This window comes from Mus pahari, chromosome X (assembly GCF_900095145.1).
Source record: "Mus pahari chromosome X, PAHARI_EIJ_v1.1, whole genome shotgun sequence".
NCBI classification, from domain to species: domain Eukaryota; kingdom Metazoa; phylum Chordata; class Mammalia; order Rodentia; family Muridae; genus Mus; species Mus pahari.
In genome coordinates this window covers 119,750,865-119,774,680 of record NC_034613.1, presented here as the reverse complement: position 1 = coordinate 119,774,680, position 23,816 = coordinate 119,750,865, and the positions used below count along the sequence as shown (strand labels likewise).

At 38.4% G+C, this 23,816-nt stretch overlaps 2 protein-coding genes across 4 annotated transcripts in view; one reads left to right on the top strand and one right to left on the bottom strand.

Moving 5' to 3' along the window:
* The window catches only part of Atg4a (autophagy related 4A cysteine peptidase), a 54,395-nt gene extending 41,523 nt beyond the window's left edge, over window positions 1–12,872 (bottom strand). Inside the window, exon 1 of one of the 2 annotated variants that reach the window (XM_021187797.1) lies at window positions 12,714–12,872. In XM_021187797.1, coding sequence (XP_021043456.1) covers window positions 12,714–12,723 — 10 coding nt within the window. In that variant the 5' untranslated portion in view covers window positions 12,724–12,872. The remainder of the gene's footprint in view (window positions 1–12,713) is intronic. The other variant, XM_029534169.1, reaches the window with a different exon arrangement.
* A 101-nt stretch (window positions 12,873–12,973) lies between these two features.
* Window positions 12,974–21,753, top strand: Psmd10 (proteasome 26S subunit, non-ATPase 10). Of its 2 annotated transcripts, none has more exons than XM_021188093.1 (5): window positions 12,974–13,131; window positions 15,845–15,943; window positions 17,199–17,345; window positions 17,437–17,524; window positions 20,878–21,753. In XM_021188093.1, exons 1-5 carry the CDS (start codon window positions 13,018–13,020, stop codon window positions 20,883–20,885), a joined length of 456 nt encoding a protein of 151 aa, XP_021043752.1. In that variant the 5' UTR covers window positions 12,974–13,017; the 3' UTR covers window positions 20,886–21,753. The 2 variants fall into 2 exon arrangements, with proteins under 2 accessions (XP_021043752.1, XP_021043751.1); XM_021188092.2 differs by having other exon boundaries at window positions 17,437–17,603; window positions 20,878–21,648.
* Window positions 21,754–23,816: the final 2,063 nt, after the last annotated feature.

Below are 23,816 nucleotides of genomic sequence, written 5' to 3'. Positions count from 1 at the left end.
CAGTGAATATCTAATAAGAAAACTAATAGGAAAATGCTCTATCACGTAATGTTGAAGTATAAAATGTTCAAACTAAATACTTGTACCTAGGTGTGGCCAATGGAAACTGAACTTGGATTTCAGAGTTTGATGGAAATACCTTGTATTTCAGTTGAGTCAGGGTCAGCGATACTCAAAATTTAACATGTCTGAGATGTTGAAACAATACACTATAAATACTGAAAATGGATGCATAAAAGGGAATGCAGTTAATAACTTCCTTGCTTGCTTTCCCCATTTATGAGTTTTAGATGTTTCTTTAGCCATGTAACAACCATCATATTAAATTCACACATGAACTTTGAACTGCTTCTGCACTATCCATGCAGTATACACAGTACGAGAGAAACCCTTGCAGTCTGGATTCCACAGTAACTGCCCCTGAAGGTCATTCTCATTTCTATTCTTTGCTATCATGACCTCTATAATGCAATTTAAAAACATTCCTCACTCTGTACTCTTTGTCAGCACCCCCAAGTATTCTTTTTCAGTGTCTCAAATGGAACGTGTCTTTTCTTCATTCACATTTTAGAGTTTCTCTCTGTGAGGAAAGGAAGTGATACAGACTAGAATTACCTCAGAACACTTCCTGTCACCATTTGTTCTTTTCAACAGCCCTAGCAGACAACCCCCAATTGGGCTGAAAGAACAAAAAAAATAGGGTAAACTGGTTCAGGAGCCCCAGGAGCTTGTGTTCCTGATGACTTACGTCTCAGTCTCATACTGAAGTGAAGATGGCAGATAACCAAATGCAATGGTCCAGAGACAGTGAATCCAGACCATCCCAAGATGCCCTTCAGACACTGAAGAAGCTTATTGGTCCTATCTAGGTAAGAGATTGGGAATAATTTTGCAAATGTGGGTTGAAAACAGCAAAAAGGAATGAGTAAAAAAAAATCATCAAATCTAAGTGTGGGTCTAGGGAAATGGCTCTATTGGTAACCTAACACATACCATGAAGACTTTAGTGTTGATCCTCAGAACCCATGTTAAAAGCCAAGCAGAGTGATGTTTGTCTATAGCCTGAGCCTTAGGGAGGAGCAGAGATACATTCCTGTATCTCACTGGCCAGACAGTCTAGCCAAATCTGTGAGTTTCAAATTCAGTTAGAGACCTTGTCTGAAAAAAATAAAGGTGGAGAGCCATTGAGGAAGGATAACCAATATTGATTTCTGGCCTACACACACATACACATGCGCAAACCAACTCTATATACGTACACATATGGAAACACAAAGAGACCTAGCACAAATATTGGGTCAATTTAGTATAAAAGTAAACAAAAAAATTAAACATACCTCTGACTATCATGATTTTATAGGACTATATAAAAATTGAGAGTCATAATTATGATCTTACTCAAAAAATGGTTAAATTATAACCCATCTTCTGCAGTGGTTCTCAATCTGTAGGTTGCAACCCCTTTGAGGGTCAAAGGACCTTTTCACAGGGGCCTCCTAAGACCATCAGAACACACAAACATTATATTATGATCCATAACAGTAGCCAAATAAATTATGAAGTAGCAACAAGAATAATTTTATGGTTGGGTCACCACAACAACATAAGGAACGATATTAAAGGGTAGCAGCACTAGGAAGGTTTGGAGCCACTAATCTACTTTAAGAAATCAAAGGATTCAGATTTGATGGCCCATGCCTATAATCCCAGCACTTAGAAGGCTAAGACAGGGCTGCCATGAGTTCTAGGCCAGCCTAGGCAATAGACTGAGATCATATCTCATCAAAATCCAAAGAATGTACGTCAAGTCAGGAGACTTGAGGTTTTTTAAATAAAGAGAGTTCTATTCGGGGTGCTTAAAATATTAGAAACTCATGATGTTCAAACTGTGTGTGTGTGTGTGCGTGTGTATGTATGCACATATATAGAATGTATATGTCATAAAAAGACAAAGACCACCTTTTCTCCTTTATGTGAGATATTTAAAGATCTAAGCATTCAAGCTAGTTGGAACAAAATAGACCTATTTGTCAAGGACTAGGAATTAGGGTCAGAGTTATTTTATCTATTCTTAACTGGGAAAGAGACTATAACTAACACAACATCAGTGTTTTCTTTAAGCAACCACTTACATATTCTGATTCCAATATAACGTAAGAGTAGATTCTCCTTACCCTGTTCCTCTTATTAAAAACAACTAAAACCACAAGGTATTGTAAACAAGTATATTCATCTCTCTGAAATCTCTGCGAGGTAGAAAGGACAAGGTGTTCTGGTTGCTAGGGGCCTTAGGGCCTAAGTAATAACATGGAAGTGACTTCCATGGGTTTGCTGTTTTAGTAATACATGCTGAACCTTGTGACAGAGTAGTCATCGGCTCAGCCATGCAGGCACGTACACACAAAAAATGTCCTTACAAAAAGCCAGCTACCTCCAGCCAAAGGAACAGGAAAGTGACAACCTTTAAAGAAAACTCTTCTTAATATATTTTTTCTTAGATATTTTCTTCATTTACATTTCAAACTTTCCTCTCCGAAAATCCCCTATTCCCTCCTGCCCTTCCCCTGCTTCCCATCCTACCCACTCCTACTTTCTGGCCCTGGCATTCCCCTATACTGGGGAATAGAACCTTCACAGGACCAAGGGCCTCTCCTCCCATTGATGGCTGACTAGACCATCCTCTGCTACATATGCAGCTAGAGACACGAGTCCCACCATGTGTTTTCTTTGATTGGTGGTTTAGTCCCAAGGAGTTCTGGGGGTACTGGTTAGTTCATATTGTTGTTCCTCCTATAGGGCTGCAGACCCATTTAGCTCCTTGGGTACTTTCTCTAGCTCCTCCATTGAGGATTCTGTGCTCCATCCAATGGATGACTGTGAGCATCCACTTCTGTATTTGTCAAACACTGGCATAACCTCACAGGAGACAACTATTTCAGGGTCCTGTCAGCAAAATCTTGTTGGCATCTGCAATAGTGTCTGGGTTTGGTGGTTGTTTATAGGATGGATCTCAGGGTGGGGCAGAATCCAGTCAAATACAATAGAAATTTAACCCCAATTCTCATCAACAAAGAGCAGTGACTAGACTTTTACCACTACCCATTCCATTACACATTACCCTGGGGTAGTTTTAGAAAGACAGAATGATGATCTAGTACTTTCATTCATGCCAGGCATCAATGAATCCTCCAGTATATAATGGTAGTGGAGACCTTCCTCCTAATATCAGTGTGTGTCAGTGGAGGTCTTAAATTTCACCCCTGACTGGTAATAATGTCATCCCTAAGCCTAGACTGAGTATAAATGGATCAGGAAGGGGGGGACTTAACTGCTATCGCTGTCTTCTCCCCACTATAGTGGTATGAAAGTAGGAGTGTTAAGACAGGAGAATGAAATAAGATCCAGAGCCACAACATTATGATTTAAGGATACAATATAAAAGTATTCATGATACAAAAAACTAGGAACATAACTTGAGTGAGAAAAGGCATTTAACAAATACCAACAGAGAGATGATATAAATATTGTAATTATTCAACAACAATTTTTAAAGTGCCCATCTTAAAATGCTTAAGATAAGCAATTCTCAACACTGCAGAAACAATTTTTAAAAATGGAAACTCTCAGTACAGAAATAACCTCCCCCCCCCAAAAAAAAAGAAGCAACTTATTTGTTTTGCTTTGTTTTGCTTTGCTTTGTTTTGTTTTGAGACAGGGTTACTCTGTGTAACCCCGACTTTCCTAGGAAGGACTCTGGAGGCCAGGCACCACCATCGCCTGGCTAACTTTTTTTTTAGAATGGAAAAATTTCATAATCAAAATTGAAGACTCATTGGATGGTCTCAATAGAACAAAATAAGATGATGGGGGAAGGTCAGGGAAATTAATGATAGAATGATAAAAAAAAGATTCAGTATGAGTGATGAAAAAATGGAAAAAACTGAACAGAGATCCAGGGACATATGGGACCATAAGTTCTAAATGAAGAAGAAAAACAGTATGGTATTTAAGAAATACACAGAATATAATTGGTTAAAAAAATGCCACATCTTTAAAAAGTAATTTATTTTTAAATTGACAGGCACATATGCTTTACATTTATGGTATAAAATATGTTTTGACATATGCAAACATTGTAGAATGACTAAATAAAGCTAATTATCATAACATCTCTAAAGTTTGGCCAAAAATATGAACAACATAATAAACCAACAAGATATAATTAGGGTACACAGAAGATTCTATATCATAACAGCTGAATATACATCTTTCAAGTTCCCAAGAGCCATTCATATCCTGAATCACAAAGCATACATGAACAATTTAGAAACATTTGAAATTATGCAGAATGCACCTCTGACAACAATGGGACCAAAGAAAGTATTTCCAAACAATTAGAAATTAAGCAACTTACCTCTAAATAATCCATTAGCTAAAAGGGAAGTCTCAAGAGAAGTTTTAAAAAAATGCATCCCAAAATATATAACATTCAGATACAATGACAGAAAATAAGAAAAATTAGCAGCTGCCAGGGGATATGCATGCTGTGAACAGGTGATGACTACGACAATAAAGGGGAAGTATAGGAGAGATTTTTATACTGACAGAGTAATTCCTGGTTGTAGCATTAGTTAAACAAACCCATATATGGGGAAATAACATGGAGTGGCTGGAGAGATGGCTCAGTCAGGCAAGCATGAGGACCTGATTTCAGATCCCTCAGCACCCACCTAAAAGCTGGGCTTGGTGATCCCCACCAGTCATCCCAGTGCTAAAGAGTCAGACAGATTCCTGTAACTCAGTGGCCACCCAGCCTAGCCAAACTGGTGAGCTCCAGGCCAATAAGACACCTTGCCTCAAAAAACTCAGGGGGTGGAGGGAGAAACTGAGGAAGCCACTGACATTGACCGATGGCCTTCACACATGCATGCTTATGAACATGTGGATACACATATGCCACACATATGAATGCACACATACATGAATGCATCCCCCCCATACACACACACACACACACACACACACACACACACACACATACCTTGAAGTTATTCACACACATGAGAGAAACAACATAAAGGAAGAAGTTGACCTTGGCTCCCAATTTCAGAAGTTTCAGCTCATGGTTGGCTGGCTCTATTGTTATGGGCCTAAGGTGAGACCCATGTGAGATCATGTGAAAGGTCACAACAGAGGAAAGATTCTCACCTCATAGCAACCAGGAAGCAAAAGGATAAAAGAAAAAGGCAGAGATAAGGCTTCCAAAAGAATATGTCTCTGTGACCTATTTCCTCCAACCAATCCCCACTTCCTAACAACTCATTCAGTATGAACTCATCTAATGAATTCATTCTCATGATCCAATCACCCGTCAACAGTGCTGACAACTAGAGATCAAGTCATCAATTCATGAACCTTTTGGTAGAAGGACATTTCCTATCCTAACTGCAACATCCCAATATCAATTTCCGAGTGTTGGTATTGTGTTGTAGTCTATGGCCAGATCTGAATGGACCTGATATCATCTGATACTGTAGTAGGACTCTGTATGGTGTAGACAATGACGTAACCTAATGAGGACAAGAGAAGGTCCTTTAGTGTTCTTGTAAATTTTTGTGATTCTTTTATTGTTTGTAACAAGAATTAGGGAAATTTCTTATAAAGTAAACGAGCTAGAAACAAAAGTTGGAATGCCAAAATTGAGAGTGGCAAATAAAACGCTTAATCAAAATTGCTATGACAACATGTCAGCTTTATGATGAAACAGATTTTAAATAGGAATGTTTTGAATAGACCAGTGACATAAAACAGCAGGATATTTTAATAGTGGCATCAAAACCTATATTAAAATATCACATCTAAAACCCAGTAGACAGCAATTGTAAAATAATGACAATAAGACACATAAATTACATTTCTAAACAGTGAAAAGTCAACTGCAAAAAAGCTTGGGTTTCTTATGCAGGCCTTAGTTAGTAAGTAGTAAGAACAGGGGAATTTCATGCCAGGAAACTCAAAACCTATTCCTGTGGCTGTCGTGCGGTTAGCTGAACTGTATATATTCGCTCTCTAGATGGCATTCCCAAGTTGTGGATCACCGTTTTATTATCTTTACCACAGAAAGCATAATCACATTGAGTAAACTATTTGTTGATAACTAGAAAGAAACAAATGAGGGATAATTATCTCTCTTTACACAATCTCAAATGGCAAACACTAGCCATATAAAGCTATTTAATTTTAAATTAAACAAAATTTAGAAAGCAATTCCTAAACACATTTGAAGTACTAACTAGCCATGTGTGGCTAGCAGCAGCACAGCAAAACACTACAGATTCAGAAGGTTCTGCTGTTCCCCGCAAAAATCATGCTATTTTCCCCACAGTCATGCAGGTACAGTCCAAAGCCCTCTGACAGGAATTGCTATCGCATTATTTGGGCTTTGCATTTACACATAACTCTATCTTCAGCAATATTTAGCAGTATGTGACTGGAGTCATGTGCTAGAGTTTTGGAGTATTCTGAATTTGTATGTCAGTTCCAATTTTTACTAGGCATGTTATTTTACTTCTACCATCCTGTTTTTGTTTGTTTGCTTGTTTGTTTGTTTAAAATTTCATTTAAAAAATGCAAGGCCTAAAGGGTACTTGTACCTACCTCAAAGGGTTATTATATGGATTTGCTTGAGACATAGTATCTGATTCTTGTGTTCTTTACATGCTAATTATTAGCATATGCTTTAAGTCTGGAAGGCTAATTTGCTTGTTCTAGGACCTAGAATCTGGGTGACCAGCAGAGAAGGCAATAGGGAACACTCAATCACATGAGTAGCAAAGAAGTCAGACCCTAAAAAGGCCCCTTTGTCCCAAGATGGAAATAAACAGCAATTGCATTGTTCCTCCATAACTTGGGGCCAGCACCATGAAAGAAACGTTTTCTTGTAAGATCTATTTATCATCTAGCTTCCAAGACTTAAAGAAGGAGCTTTCCATTAGTGGCAAGGAACTCAGAATTCAAAGTTAACCACCATCTCTACCAAATAAAATAAAATAAAATAAAATAAAATAAAATACATTAGACTGTCTATAAAAGAATATTCACACAAATCACTCAGTATGAGGTATGTTGGGTGCTGTTTTTCTTCTAAGCCACTTCTACCAATTACATGACATTCCTTGATGAATTATTATGATGAAATGTCAGAATACTAATCCCTTTGTGAATACAACAGGCTTACTCTATCTTCATAATACACCGGATAAATATTGATAGATGACCTACTACACATGGGGTATGTTTACTCCTTCCGCTGGTCATTAGCAAACTATAGCTACAAGGCTAAGTTTAGTTCATCTTGCCTTTTTATGAAAAGCAAAATAAAAATGATTTTAATATTTTGAAACAGGATGAAAACCACCTTAAACCACAATTGCTGAACCCTGACTGGCTTGGTAAATTAGCTTTTGTTGCTGACTTGATAATTGGTCTTAATCCAACCTGAAGGTATAAAACAAAATTCTAAGTGAAATTGGAGTAAAGGCATTTTAATGTCTAATACTGTTTAAGCCATTATGCAGGCCAGGATGCTTTATATACTTCTGGTCCTGGGACAAATCAAAAGAATTGATTACTATTTCATGCCCACTATACTGGCCACAATAAAAAGAAAGATATTGATAAGTATAGTTGATTGTAGAAAAGTTTTAATTCAAATGTATTATTGTAGGAAGATAAAATAGTGAAGCACTTTTGGAGAACCTGACACTTCCTAAAAATGTTAAATGGAGTTCAATGGATCCAGAAATTCCACTCCTAAATATGTATACAAGATAAATGAAAGTACATGCCTGAACAGAAACTTACACACAAAGTATAGCAGCCATATTTAGAAGAAACAAAAGATAGTAATAAGCCAAATGGCCACAAACTGATAAATGAATAAACAAAGTATGTTACTGCTATAAAATAGACTATCATTCAATCATAAAAGTGAATGCAGTGCTGATCTATGATTTCTATACACTTTAAAATGTTTATATTAAGTGAAAACAGCAAGCCAAAAAAACCACATATTTTTATTTTCTTATTTGTATAAATGCTCATTAAATGAAAGCCTATAGACTAAGGTGTGTGCAAGGGCAGCAAGAGGAAAAATGACTGGCAATAGACACAAAGCTTCCTTTTTACAAAATGTAGGTATTTAAAGCAAGCTTTTTGTGGCAGTAGCATAACTCTGTAAATCCTGATAATCATTACATTGTGGACTTAAAAATTACAAGAAAATTTACAAGAAAAAAAAATCAAGTAGTAGTTATCAAGAACAGTGACTGGGGAATAGGAGCAACCACAAAGGAGCATGTGAGAATATAGGGGAAGTGTGGGATTACATATCTTGACTTTGGTGTTGATTACATAACAGTATGTATTTATAGCCAAGCACATTGAAATTGATTTAATACCTGAACACAATGAGATTTATTGTATACCAATTTTACCATAACTGCCTCGTAAGAAAAGTTAAAATGGGAACAGTATCTCCAGTCACACACAAATTTACAACATATATATTTTTTAGTTCATGCTGCAATTCCAGCTGTAGATTTATACCTTTAAAACAAGTGGAAAGGTTATTTCTGTAGTCCAAGATCCATTTCCCTGTGCGGTTGACGTTCTTTCACCTAACCTTCTGTTGGAAGTGATTAACCTACAAAGCCATGGCATCTCCAAAGCAAACATATCAAGCAGCAAATATGTTCAGTGGTAATCCTATGCTCTTGTACACCGGTCTGATCATAAGAAAAACAGACCTTTTAAAAACTACAATGTCCCTAACAAGTGCATTTCAAAACTACCAAGATCAGCAAGACAAACAAAATCTAAGAAACTGTCACAAGCCAAAAGCTTCTAAAGAGAGACAGAAATACCATGTGATTCACACTGTCTTGGATGGGACACTGCCCACACTTAAATTAATGAACCTGGAACAAAGTGTGGGTGAACAGTCAATTAAAATAGATCAGTGCGTACTTATTCATTGTGATCACAATGGAAGAGTGCATTAAAATGCTATCTCAACTGATGCTGCTGGCACATGTGAAAAGAATTGATCTTCGCTAACTGGAAATGAATGCAAAAGAGAAAACAAACTTTCCAGAGGAAAACATGAGGAAAAATAATCACTGAAATCTTTCATGTTACAGTCTTAGCTAGGTACAGCACACACACACACACACACACACACACACACACACACACACACACAAAGAGGAAAAAAGAATAAATTTGAATTCATCAAATATCACAATGTCACAATGTGAGTGAGGCCTGGTGACTTACTCCAGGAATAACAATGTGTGTGAGCCTGAAGCAGGGGAATTCCAAGCCTGGGCTACACAGTGAATTGTAGACCAGGCTGGACTACAGAATGATACCTTGTCTTGGAAAAAAAATCAAAACCATCCCCTTCAAAACACATACCACCATGACAACAAAAAAAAGCTGAGCACCGTGGCCCACCCTGTAATAGCAGCTTGGGAGGCAGAAGCAGGACAATTGCAAGTCTGAGACTAGTTTGGGATACATAGTGGGAACATGGCTCAACAACCAAAATAACACAAACGAAAATAAAACAAAGCAAAAGGGGGTGGAGACAGAGTATGCATGGGGTAAGTATTTGCACATAATATACCTGACAGGGACTTGGATTTAGACTTTGGAAATAATTGTTACAACTCATCAACTAAACAACAACCCAACTTTAAAATGGAAAAAACAAGCTACAGAAGCAGGCCCTTGGGTATAAAAGATACACCAACAGCTTACAGGCACTTAAAACATGTTTGCTACACCCAGCCACTCATTATGGAAAGAAAAGATGAAATTATAATATATTATTTCATACCTATTTAAATGGCTATTAATTGTCAAGGGCAAGACATACACCAAAAATTCCAGCATTTGGGAGGCTGAAGCAGGAGGCTTGCAAGTTTAAAGCCACCCCAGGCCTTATAAAAAGATTCTGAAATAAAATAACAAGAAAAGCAAGGGAGGAAGTGTTGCAATGAGAAGCCTCATGCACAGAATGCTTCCATTGCTTTGGAAAAAAAGTTTTGTAATTTCTTAAAGCACTAAACATAAATTATCCTATTACCCAGGAATTCTACTTTCGGGTAACTACAACAAAAGAAGAAAACAAATGTTCACATAAAGATGTTTACATCAATGTTCTAAGCAGCATTAGTCATAATAGCCAACAACTAAAAAAATACTAAATTTCTATCAGTTGGTGAGTAGATACCCAAAAATGTATTACCATAAAGTAGAATATTATTAGGCAACAAAGTAAGTACGTGCATGCACAAGACTATGGCTAAGTCTCAAAACTATTAGGGTGAGTGAAAGAAACCAGACTCAAAAGACCACATATTACATGATTTCAATTAAGTGTAATATTCAGAATAGGCAATTTTCTATAGATAAAGAATACATTAGCAGTTGCCTGGGCAGGAGATAAAGATTAACAGTAAATGGGCATGAGGTCTTACTTGAGGGTCAAAACATTCTACAACTGATTTGTTGTGATAGTTACATAAACCTGAAAATTTACTAATAATTACATATCTAAATGGGTGTATTTTATTTAGTTAAGTTTAGTTTAGCTTAGCTTTTGTTTTGTTTTGTTTTGGTGCTGAAGATTGAACCTAAGGCCTTGTGTATGTGAGGCATCCCTAGCCCCAGTTGCATTTTATGGTATGTAAGTTATCACAATCAAATTGTTAAAATAGGGAGAAAAGGTGAAACTGGGTGGAGAATATGTGGGAATTCTGTACTATCTTTGGAACATTTGTTTTGAGACAGGAGCTTGCTATATGTAGCCCTGGCTCTCCTAGAACTTACTATGTAGATCAGGCTGGCCTCAAACTCAAAGATCTGCCTGCCTCTGCTTCCCAAGAACTAGGATTAAAGGTGTGAGTCACTGCACTGGATTTTGCAATTTTTCTATAAATCTAAAACCTTTCTGGAAAAATGATTAACTTTATTTAAATCAAAATCAGAGTTTATGGCCTTCCAGATAGTTCCATAAGTAAGCCCAATATCCTGTGGTAAATCCCCAGGCCCCACATGTTTGAAGGAGAGAATCAATTCCCAATAGTTGTTCTCTGACTTCCACACTCATGCCAGGTATCATGTATGTAAGTACACACACACACACACACACACACACACACACACACAAACATGGAGGGAGAGGAGATGAGATGAGAGGAAAGGAGAGGAGAGAAGAGGGGAGGGGAAGAGAGGATGAGAGGGGGAGGGGGAGGGGAGAGAGAGAAAGAGAGAGAAAGAGAGAGAGAGAATACCAATACTCAAGAAGCTGAATTAGGTCACACAATCAATAAGATGCAATAAAATATTTAGTATTTAAAAGAATATGTTCCTGGATTATCAATATTTGGGCATAACTTTCTGCAAGAAAAGATATTTTCAAAGAGTTTTCTATAGATTAAAATAGATAAAAGTCTCATTAACTAAAGAACATTTGGAATCAATTTTGATGATAGAAAATAGCAACTTTAAACATCAATTAAGCAAACAGTACTTCCCTCAAAGAATTCTGTTCTTATTAGTATTTCTGTGTTAAAAATAAATTTCACTGGGGTCTGGAAAGATGTCTCAGGGGTTAAGAGCACTGATTGCTCTTCCAGAAGACCTGGGTTCAATTCTCAGTACACATATGGCAATTCACAACTGTCTGTAACTCAGATCTCTGGGGATCCAACATTCACATGGTGTACAGACACACATGCAGGCAGAAAACACACTCACACAAAATTTAAAAAAGTTAAAAGCATTATATAAACATATATTCCACTATTATTATATCCCAAATTTCATCAATTAACATTTGTCATAACTTGTGTTCTCGACTTGGTTTTATCATCTGCTCTGCAAGGCTTAAAATAACTATGATCTGGCGTAATATAAAAGTTTGATAAGCCCTGTTCTATACTATAACAAAGGAGACAAACTTCTATACTATAACAAAGAAGACAATCAGTCACTTAAAAAAAAAGCATATCTTTAACGTTTTTTCTAATGTCCTTTTTGATATGTTCTATAAAAGATAAGCCTTGCATCTCTTCTGCTGCAGCACTATTTGGAAACTCCCCTTTTTGAAAAATCCACATCGTTAGCTTAGCAATCCAGCAAAGTCTCGATGTAATTGCCATTACCATGTTATTGAGGTGACAACATCATATACCCTGGTATCCCTAAGGTGACCGCTGTTACTCACTGAGGTCTCTTAGGCATCGAGTGGCTCCTATGGCATCACACCCTGTCTTTAGCATCATTCTGGCACATCACCTCTGTATGGTGTCATGTATAACCTGTGCTGTAGCAGAGCCTTACTCTGATGCCACTCCGCCGGAATGCCAGAGTAACTAGCCTGCGCTTCTTTCCACTCCCTTGACAGTGGTAGGGAGGGGGAGGGTAGCTACAGTCAATGGTTCAAGCTCAGAGGTAGTACTCTGCTCCAACTCTGTCCCTTCCGCCTGCCACTGCAAGTGAGGGCCCGAGGGACAAGATCTGTAGGATCCCAGAACTCTCTTGCGCTGCTACAGTTTTCATTTCATGTGGCCAACTTACTGGCCCACCAAAGACCACCCACCCTAGCTTTTTCACACAGTACTACCAGAAGCCGCTCCCATTACCTGACTCCATTCTCCAGCTGTCATCCTGGGCCAATTCCACCGGCAACTTGACTACGGCTTTCTCTAAGGATTCTGGGACTTGTAGTTCCACTTTGCTAGGACCCGGAACTGAGTAGCTTCCAAAGATGCCTCCAGGCCTGGATCTGCTTTCAAACTGCAACTCCCAGAAGCTCCAGACTATGGGCGGGGCTACAACGCAAACAGAGATCAGTGATTGGAGAATCTCTAGCTCTTTGATTGGTCGCCGGAACAGGAAATACGAGTGGGCGGGGCTTGAGTTTCGCGGAGGCCTTGGGAAAGCGAAATGGAGGGGTGTGTGTCTAACGTAATGATCTGTAACCTGGCCTACAGTGGGAAGCTTGATGAGTTGAAGGAGCGCATTTTGGCTGATAAATCTCTGGCTACTAGAACTGATCAGGTAAACCAACCCGAGGGCTTGTCGCCTAGCAGCGGGTGTCAATGAAGCCCTACATGGCTTCCGGGTCCTAACTCGGTGTGAGGCCACTTCTGCGCTCCTCCCGCCCACTCCTCCCTCTAGTAGCCTTGGGTTAAAACGCGACTCCCTGTCCAACTGTAACCCCTCAGAGACTTTGGGACGGGGTGGGGAGGGGAAGCTAAGCTTGCTGAATTTCATACATTCCCAGAACATCCACCGCTTTTCTCAGCAATTCCCAGAGGTAGGAAGAGAAAGCGCGATGGAGATCTGTGAAGAAAGCTTGTTAGGTGGATTTTTCTTTCCTTGTAATCCCCGTCAATGGACCACGAGTAACCAAACCCTTTTTTTTGTATGTCAGGAAGTTTGAGAGGAGCTGGGAATTTCAGTCAAGTCGGAAAAACCCAGGCATACATGAAATAACGGCACGTCTTATTACATATTTTAAATCCCCCAGAAAGAAGTTTACACCATTTCAGAGCATAGAAGGAGAAGACACGATAGGAATAGTTGGGAAGTGCTTTGTATAGAAGGGGAGGTGATTTACACTGTGAAGAAAGAATGGGGTTCCATGTGGGGCGAGTGAACTGAGGCAAACAAAAGAGAGTGGACATTGGGAAGCATTTCTGTTCAGACCAACTAAGTCTCAGGTTTTTATCGTGACTTTCCAAATCTTAGGCGGCCGTCTGTGTTGAGAGGTGAGTGTTAAACATTAGTAAGACAGTAAGTACATCATACTTCAGAACTTCCATGTTGTCTCTTAGAAGAGAACTCCAAGAGACTGTTTTTTTTTCTGGAATTTTCCTTTGTTACTCAACAGTAGAATTCCCCTATGTTCACCGCCTTTGCTTTTGTGATAGTCTGGTGATGTGGTTTATATTTAATAACGTGTATTAAGACTTAATCCACTAAAAATAAGGAGTCAGTGACGTAAAAGAGACTGCTAATCAGGATTAAGAAGTTAAATACAACAACCAAATGCAATTAATCTATAGACTTTATTTGCATCCAGATGTAAACCACCTGGAAATGGGCTTATAGGAGACTATTGGTTTTAAGTGAGTTAATATTTTTTTTTACTTTATGTAATTTTTTTTGTTATTTACAATATGATCTCCCTATGTAATCCAGGCTGTCCTTCCAATCAAGATCCTCCTGTCCACCAGTCTCCCAAGTTCTGGAAGGTTCGCAATACCACCCATGACAAAGAGTTAAGGAATGTTACTTTAAAAGGTCCAATAATGATCTTGTGTTTGTTTGTTTTACAAAAGTACTTTTTATTTTTTAGGTGCGGAAATAATTAGAGGTGAATAGTCATGGCCTTTAGGATTCTGTTTTAAAGAAACCTCGGCAGGACTGAAGAGGTGGCTCAGTGGTTAAGAACGCATACTTCCTTTCCTCACAACTTCCCGTAACTCCAACTGCAGGGGGATTCACTGCATCTGGCCTCCCCACGCTCATGTGGTCACACACACAAACCCATCCCCATGCACACAGTTCAAAGTAAAATAAAACATTTTAAAAGAAAATTCAAGTAATAAAATCTAGAAGTAAATATGGCAAGATTTTGGTTGTTGTTACATCTAAGTAATAGGCACTTGATCGCTGTCATATATTCTCTATTTTATGTGTATTTGAAATTTTCATAAAGTTGAACTGCTGACTAGGGACACTGACAAGGAAGGCCACAAGTGTCCATAACTGTGAGACTTCCAGATTGCTCCCTTCCTGGGTACCAACAGCATCTCCTCCCAACCAGGCAACTCCCTAAGTGTCATTTAAAAGCTAAAGTTCATTTAAAGGCTGGGCGTGTGTGTGCACATACACACATACAAACACTCTTACACATACACTCTCATACATTCACATTCACACACTCATACATATGCACACTATACACACATACACACAACCTTCACTTTATATTACTCAAGACTAAGAAGTACAGCAGTAGGCACAAATAGGAACTGTCTTTAAGAATCATGATAATTCAAAAAAAATTATTGCACTGATTCTGTGGGGTGTGTTATAAAATACTCTCAACTATTTGTACAAACATTTCTCATTTCATTCTCTGTAACCTTCATGTATTCAGCAGATATAGTGGCATATGCCTGTAATACTAGCACATAAGAGGAGCAGCATTGAGAATTTCAAGCTAATGTGGGCTACATAGCAAGATCAGAAACAAAACAGAAATTCACATGTTCTCTGTAGAGCCTCTCACTTGAAGTCTGGTGGTATTAAAGATTTCATAGGCACAGAGCATGGGTAAATTGCATGACCCTGGATAAGTTGCTTATGTGAAGTAGTCTCAGTTTCTTGATGTGTTAAATGGGGGATAGTAGGCATCATGTAGAATGGTGGAAGTCAAAAGAAATGATGCATAGAAAAATAGCACTGCTTCACAGGGGCGTGCAAAAGCTTTGTAAACAGCAAATCTCCATTTCTGCTGATGTATTGAAACTAATGCTTTCATCACTATCCTGCCCAGAATTCCTTATATTCATGGATGGTATTCGTCCCATGTTACTAATACCTTGGCTTCCCAAATGCTAGCAAGTAACATGGTTGAAGGCTGCCTACCTGATGACCTGGTGCTCTCCATTTCTTACTATAGGTTTGCCAGCATCAGGATTTCTTCTGCCTATTTGTCTTGAACACTGTTGACAGCTTTGCTCCCCTGTTTCCCATATAGGACAGTAGAACAGCTCTGCACTGGGCATGCTCAGCTGGTCATACAGAAATTGTTGAATTCTTGCTGCAACTTGGAGTGCCAGTGAATGATAAAGATGACGTGAGTACTAGGCAGCATTGATAAGCTCTGGGTTATCTTTAGACTCCAGCCTTGTATTTACTGAAGCCTGAATATTAAGCTCATAAACTAAATTGTAAGGTTTATAAGGAGCAAGTTACAATATGACCTTAGTGAATAGGCATGGTGTTAATGATGCCATTCTTTTAGAGTGCTAATGAAACTATAATTCAGGGTGAGAATACAGGTCAGGGCTTATTACTGTGAACTTTAAAAGACTAAACATTTCATGTTGAAATTATTGGTGAATATTGCCAGAATAATAAAGGTTTAGGTGTATGTGTGTTACGTAGAATCATTTATTCTAATGATATCGGTTCTATTAAGATAAGACTTGTAGGAGCTATAGAGATGGTTGAGTAGTTAGGAGTGCTTGCTGCTCTTGCAGAGGACCAAGGGTTGGTTCTAGAAGACATGTTGGGTGGCTCACAACATCCTGTAATTCTTGCTTCAGAGGAGCTGATACCCCATTTTGGTCTATATGCATATATACATAAATGAAAGTAAATCCTTTTAAAAAGAGAAGGCTTACAGAAAACTGGGAATGGAACCTGTTTTGTAGGCACAGATTAATTTTCAGAGATATTTACTGAAGTAATGTTTATAAGAGAAGATAACAATTTTATGGAAAAATTATTGAATAGTACATAGTGTACATACTTTGTAAGTTAATATTCAATCTGTCATTCCAAAGGATGACAGAAAAATTCTTACAATATAATGGTAAGTAGAAATTGTGGAAAACATACCTCGCAGAACTTCATATCCTCTTTATTTTAGTTTTTATTTTTAAAAGTTATTGTATGGGAGAAAATGGATTAGAATTAATCTAATATGCCATACCTGTGTTACAGAATTGTGGCTATTTTTAAATGGCTTACTTTGCTTTTATTGATGTGTATGTATGTGTATGCCATCTATGTGCAGCTGCCTGTGGAGGCCAGAAAAGGGCATCAGATCACCTGAGACTGGAATTACAGAGCACTGTGAGCTACCTGAATCAAACACTAGTACTTTGGAGGAGCAGTAAGTGCTCTTAACCACTGAACCATAACTCCAGCTCAGTTTTTCTTCTACGTACATTTTTGTTTCCAGATTTTCCACAATGCTCAGTGTTGAGTGGTAGGAGAATATTGTTAAATTATTCACACAACTCTGTAAACCTTGAATAAATGCTAATGCTCATACTTCTGTCCCCTTTTCACCGTGGCTTTTGTTAAACCCACCTTATATACAGGCAGGTTGGTCTCCTCTTCATATTGCTGCTTCTGCTGGCCGGGATGAGATTGTAAAAGCCCTTCTGGTAAAAGGTGCACATGTGAATGCTGTCAATCAAAACGGCTGCACTCCACTCCATTATGCAGCTTCGAAGAATAGGCATGAGGTATGGTTCTCTCCCTGTGGTTTTTTCCTTTGCATTTTAAACCTGAGCAGAAGAACAGATTTCTGCATTGTTTTCTTGCTGTCCTTTCCAGATTGCTGTTATGTTACTAGAAGGTGGGGCTAATCCAGATGCTAAGGACCATTATGATGCTACAGCAATGCACCGGGCAGCAGCCAAGGGTAACTTGAAGATGGTTCATATCCTTCTGTTCTACAAAGCATCCACAAACATCCAAGACACTGAGGGTAACACTCCTCTGTAAGTGACAAGTAGCAGTCGTTTTCATTCTGATTATAAATGCAATAAATGCTGAGAGCAAAAAAAACAAATAGAAAGGATACCAAAGCATAATGACAATAATTAAAATTGCTTATCATTTTGCCACCCCAAAAATACTGATATTAGATTGAAGTATTTCCTTCCATTTGTTTATATGCAGCTATGTATATATAGCATATAATAGCAAAATTGAGGTCATATAAGTAATTTTATATTTTAATCTCATAGCACATTGTAAGCATTTTTCGATGTCATTAAATTCATTTAGAACATTTATGATTGCTACTTACAATCCCACTTTATGGATGTATCATGACTTAACCGTTCCTGAAATTGGTTATTTAAACATCTTTGAGCTTTTGACTATTTTAACTAATGACACATTGACATTGGCCAATTTATTTCAAAGCCTTTGCCCAGATTGTGGATTGTGAGCTTAGTTTAGAGTCCTAGAAATTGTATCATTGTTTCAACAAATACACATCTTTCAAGACAAATTGCTTCCAGAGGAGTTGCCCCATGTTCCTTCCCAACAGCATCTTGACAGTAGCTGTTACCTCGCCATCAGCACCAAAATTACCCTCATGCTGTACGTTTCATGGTTCAAGACTTACATTTTTGTTACTGATTTTGAAATGTATTAATCCCTAAATTGTAAGTTTTTATAGTCTTTTTGTTCCCTTTTAGAAGAATTCATTCATTTTGTCAGAATTTTAAGTGGTCTTGACACAGGAAAAATAGGATTTATACCATATCAGTTGAAAATATTTTCTCAGTTTGTCTCTTCGTTCATGAGTTTTCAACTATCAAAGGTTATCAATTGCTATGTAGCCAAACCTGTAATTTCCATCACAACTAGAAAGCTTTCTCTAATCCCAAGACTCTTAAAAATCCACATAGGATTGATTGATCCGGATGACTTGAAACCAACTTTTACCTTGATAGATTTGTTTTTACATACCCATTTTTCTCCTTTGTTGAATAATGACCATTTTGAATCAGAAATTCTGGGTCATTTTTGTAGTCCAGAATAAGGTGCAGCCTTTCCTCCTCTGACTTTAAGACAGCCTTTTAAAGCATTGTTTTCAGGGGCTGAGCATGGTGGCACATACCTTTGATCCCAGCACTGGGGAAGCAGAGAAAGGCAGATCTCTGAGAGTTCTAGCCAGCCTGGTCTATATTTCAGTCTAGCCAGGGCTCCATAGTAAGACCCTGTTTACAAAAACAAACAAACAACCAAACAAACCTGGCCAGCTGTAGTGGTGTATGCCTTTTATTCTAGCACTTGGAAGGCCAAGAGTCAGACAGAATTCAAGGCCATCCTGGTCCACATAGTAAGCTCTTGTGGTAGCCAAGGGCAGATAGGGAGATCCTGACTTAAACAAGAACAGTATTTTTTTTTTTAATTAAAAATAGATTCTGGGCTAGAGAGATGGCTCAGCGGTTAAGAGCACTGAGTGCTCTTCCGGAGGTCCTGAGTTCAAATCCCAGCAACTACATAGTGGCTCACAACCATCCATAATGTTACCTGACGCCCTCTTCTGGTATGTCTGAAAAGCAGCTACTGTGTACTTACATATAATAATAAATAAATCTTTGGGCTGGTGCAAGCAGAGGTCCTGGAGTTCAATTCCTAGCAACCACATGATGGCTCACAACCATCTGTACAGCTACAGTGTACTTATATACATAAAATAAATAAATCTTTAAGAAAAAAAAAAAAGGGCCGAGCGTGGTGGCGCATGCCTTTAATCCCAGCACTCAGGAGGCAGAGGCAGGTGGATTTCTGAGTTCGAGGCCAGCCTGGTCTACAAAGTGAGTTCCAGGATAGCCAGAGCTATACAGAGAAACCCTGTCTCAAAAAAACCAAAAAAAAAAAAAAAAAGATTCTTCTCTCATACAATACATCCCAACCGCAGTTTCCCCTACTCCTCACCTCCCCACCTCCTCACCTCCTCTTCTCTCCCCCAGATTCACCCTACCTCTGTTTCCTTTATGAGACAGTTACCAAACAGAAGAAAACAAGATACACTAAGCCAAGGTGAAAACCCTCATGTTGAGGCTGGACAAGGAGGAAAAGAGCCCCAGAAGCAGGCAAAAGAGTCAGAAACACACCCACTCCCACTGTTAGGAGTCCAATAAAAAAACCCAAGCTAAACTAAACACAACATGTATGCAGAGGGCCTGGTACAGCCCTTTGCAGGCCCTGTAATTGAGTCTCTAGGACCCCATATGTTCCTTGCTTGTTGATTCAGAGGGTCATGTTCTGGTGTCCTCTATCCCCTCTGACTCCAGTAGTCTTTCCTCCCCTCTTCTGAAAACAAGGGGAGGAACTTGATAGAGACCAAGAAAAGTATTATTTTCTTATTCTTTAAAAATATTTTTATAGGTCCATGTGACTTTTTAAAATGAATATTCTATTTTCACCATGACTTAATCACATTTGTCTGGAAATAGGGATTGTATAGAATAGGGCTCTTGGGAGAAAATGGGATTTAGAACTCAGTGGATACTGTTCTTCAGGATAGATGCTGCCATTTTCAACTACATTAACTACAAATATTAAGAAACTTAGCTTTCCATCCCCATAATTTCCTCAACTGTAATAATATAGTAATAATTTCTCCCTCTCTAGATTACTGTGATGTTTAAAGAAAATGCTGTGTTAAGTGCCTAATAGTTTGCTTGTCAAACTGTATAAGTGACTGGCAGAGGTTGGTTTCTTTCCTCAAGAGGTTAACTGTTGAACTCTCCCATCATAATGAGAACTTTAACCTCTGTGACAATTTTTACTGTAAAACAGTGCTAATTATACCTGGATTTTTCAATGTAGATACACCGATCAAGCAAGTTCAGATCTTTTCAATTGTTTTTCTGCAAGTTGTATGAATTGTTATAGAGGCAGGACATAAATTGAAACCGCTAAATTCTAACCCTGAGTTATGATTACCTGATGTATTTGGAGTAAATTACCATTAATCTCTGTTGAAAGAGGTAGTTGTGCCTTAGGCTAGCATGTAAGAGCCAATCATCTATTTTAATCGGACCAAGATTATGATTTATGATCTGGTATTGCATAGTTATTCTATTTAACTTTAATTTACAATCTTTCTCATGCCAATTGATTTTCCTTCTGTGATTAAATAACTTTCCAGTATTAGCCCTGTCCAGTGATAAGCATTTTGGAATGGAAACTCTAACTATTCTGTAGAAGTGGCAGTGACTAATTAATCTTTGTTATCCCCAATTTCAGACACTTAGCCTGTGATGAGGAGAGAGTGGAAGAGGCAAAATTGCTGGTGACTGAAGGAGCAAGTATTTACATTGAGAATAAAGAAGAAAAGACACCCCTGCAAGTGGCCAAAGGGGGCCTGGCTTTAATACTCAAGAGAATAGTGGAAAGTGAAGCAGCTTCTATGTAGTCTGTGTGCGTTGTGTTGTCCTCAGTGTCCTGGAAACTGTTGTACACATGAAAATGTTTTCTCACCTTTGTAACTTGATAACGTGTTGTATTGCTCCTACTGAAGTACCTGTTCTATGCTTTCCACCCACTTTCCAGGATTGAAAAACTGGTGAGCTTGTTCTACTGATGCCATTCATTAAATCTTGATTACTTTGGAGTAAGTGGTTGTGGCTGTCCTGTCTTGAGCGTCTTCCCATGCACCTGCTGACCCACTGTGGAACAGAACAAGTTCAGAAATAGCCCTCCTGTTGGGCCAGCTTGTTCTAGGGCGCTTTCCTCTGTGCAGTCAGACCAAATCCTGACCTGTTTTCTAAGTTCACTCAAGAGACCTATGCCAAATAGTTCTCTTTTTTCAACTACAAGGTTAATTTATTTTTGTTACAGGAGAAAGTTGTATATTTTAGAGGAGCAGGTTTTAAGTTGAATTGTATGTTCTTAAAATAATGAAGAACAAGAGTTTGCGTCCATGTACCTTTTTAACTGTTTTCCTCTAAAATAAGACATATCATTTTTTTAAATAGAAATAAAAAGTGTCTGTATTGACTCACCTTGTGTTGAAAAGAATTGTCAAACTTATTAAAGAGATGTATAACAAAATTATATTTTGATTTGTATTTCAAGTGCTACAAACTTGGATTTCAAGTATTACAAACAATAAACTGTTGAGTCTCCCAATTTCTCGTTCAAGTCAGTTACACATTCACTTAAATCTTAATATCTTGAGCTAAGATATATTTCTCAGCTTGAGATAGTTCTGAAGTCAATAAAGTTAATGGAGCTTAAACTGCAACTAAAATCCATCAAAAATAGTAATCTTTTGAATTGCCAAGTTAATGTAGAGTGTGGGGAAGTTAATAATTATAATCTTGAACTCTATTTAGAGAAGCATTTTATTTGATTAGTAGTCAGCAAATGCAGTCCAAATGACTCTTCAAATTAATTTTAGGTTTAGGTTTGTGCCTGCAATTACTGCTTGAAAGATGTGATCCAAGTATATTCACACACTTCCGTGAATTTGAGGTTAAAGATTTAAATGCCCAGTCACTAAAGTGAGTTCTGTACATATAAGCTCTATCAATGTTATACAAAACTGTGCACATGAATATTCTCAGTGCTGATCTTTATTAGACTGAATCCGGGAAGGATTTTATGAAACAACAAATGTATTAAATGTTAGTACTAGAATTGATGAAGAATTATTTATTGCTAGTGGTTTTCTTTGATTTTTATTGGATATTTTCTTTATTTACATTTCAAATGTTACTCCCCTTTCCCAGTTTCCCTCCTACCCCGAAAGCTGCTATCCCACCCTCCCTCCCCCTGCTTCTATGAGGGTGCTCCCCAACCTGTCCACCCAATCCAGCCTCCACGCCCTCGCATTCCCCTACTCTGGGGCATTGAGCCTTCTCAGGACCAAGGGCCTCTCCTCCCATTGATGACCAACTAGGCCATCCTCTGGCACATATGCGGCTGGAGCCATGGGTCCCTCCATGTGTACTCTTTAGTTGGTGGTTTAGTCCCTGGGAGGTCCAGGGGGTACTGGTTAGTTTATATTGTTGTTCTTCCTATGGGGTTGCAAACCTCTTCAGCTCCTTCAGTCCTTTCTCTAACTCCTCCATTGGGGACTGAGCTCAGTCCAATGGTTGGCTGTGAGCATCCACCTTTGTATTTGTAAGGCAGAGCCTCTCAAGAGACAGCTATATCAGGCTCCTGTCAGCAAGCACTTCTTAGCATCCACAATAGTGTCTGGATTTGGTGACTTTATATGGGATGGATCCCCAGGTGAGGCAGTCTCTGAATGGCCTTTCCTTCAGTCTCTGCTCCACACTTTGTATTTCCTCCCATGAGTATTTTGTTCCACCTTCTAAGAACAGAAGCGTCCACACTTTGGTGTTCCTTCTTGAGCTTCAAGTGGTCTGTGAATTGTTTTGGGTTAATATCCACTTATCAGTGAGTGCATACCATATGTATTCTTCTGTGATTGGATACCTCACTCAGGATGATATTTTGTAGTTCCATTTGCCTAAGAATTTTATTCATTGTTTTTAATAGCTGAGTAGTAATCCGTTGTATAAATGTACCACATTTTCTGTATCCATTCCTCTGTTGAAGGACATCTGGTCTCTTTCCAGCTTCTGACTATTATAAATAAGGCTGCTATGAACATAGTGGAGCATGTCTTATTACATGTTGGAGCATCTTCTGGGTATATTCCCAGGAGTGGTATAGCTGGGTCCTCAGGTAGTACTATGTCCAGTTTTCTGAGGAACTGCCAAACTGATTTCCAGACTGGTTGTACCAACTTGCAGTCCCCCCAGCAATGGAGGAGTGTTCCTCTTTCTCCACATCCTTGCCAGCATCTGCTGTCACCTGAGTGTTTGATCTTAGCCATTTTGACAGGTGTGAGGTAGAATCTCAGGGTTGTTTTGATTTGCATTTCCCTGATGACTAAGGGTGTTGAACATTTTTTTAGGTGCTTCTTGGCAATTCAATATTCCTCAGTTGAGAATTTTTTGTTCAAGTCTGTACCCCATTTTTAATAGGGTTTTTAATAGCTGAATAGTATTTCATTGTTTAAATGAACCAAATTATCTTTATCCATTCTGTTGAGGGACATCTGGGTTCTTTCCAGCTTCTGGATATTATAAATAAGGCTGCTATGAACATAGTGGAGCATGTGTCCTTATTACCAGTTGGAAGATCTTCTTATATGCCCAGAAGAGGTATTG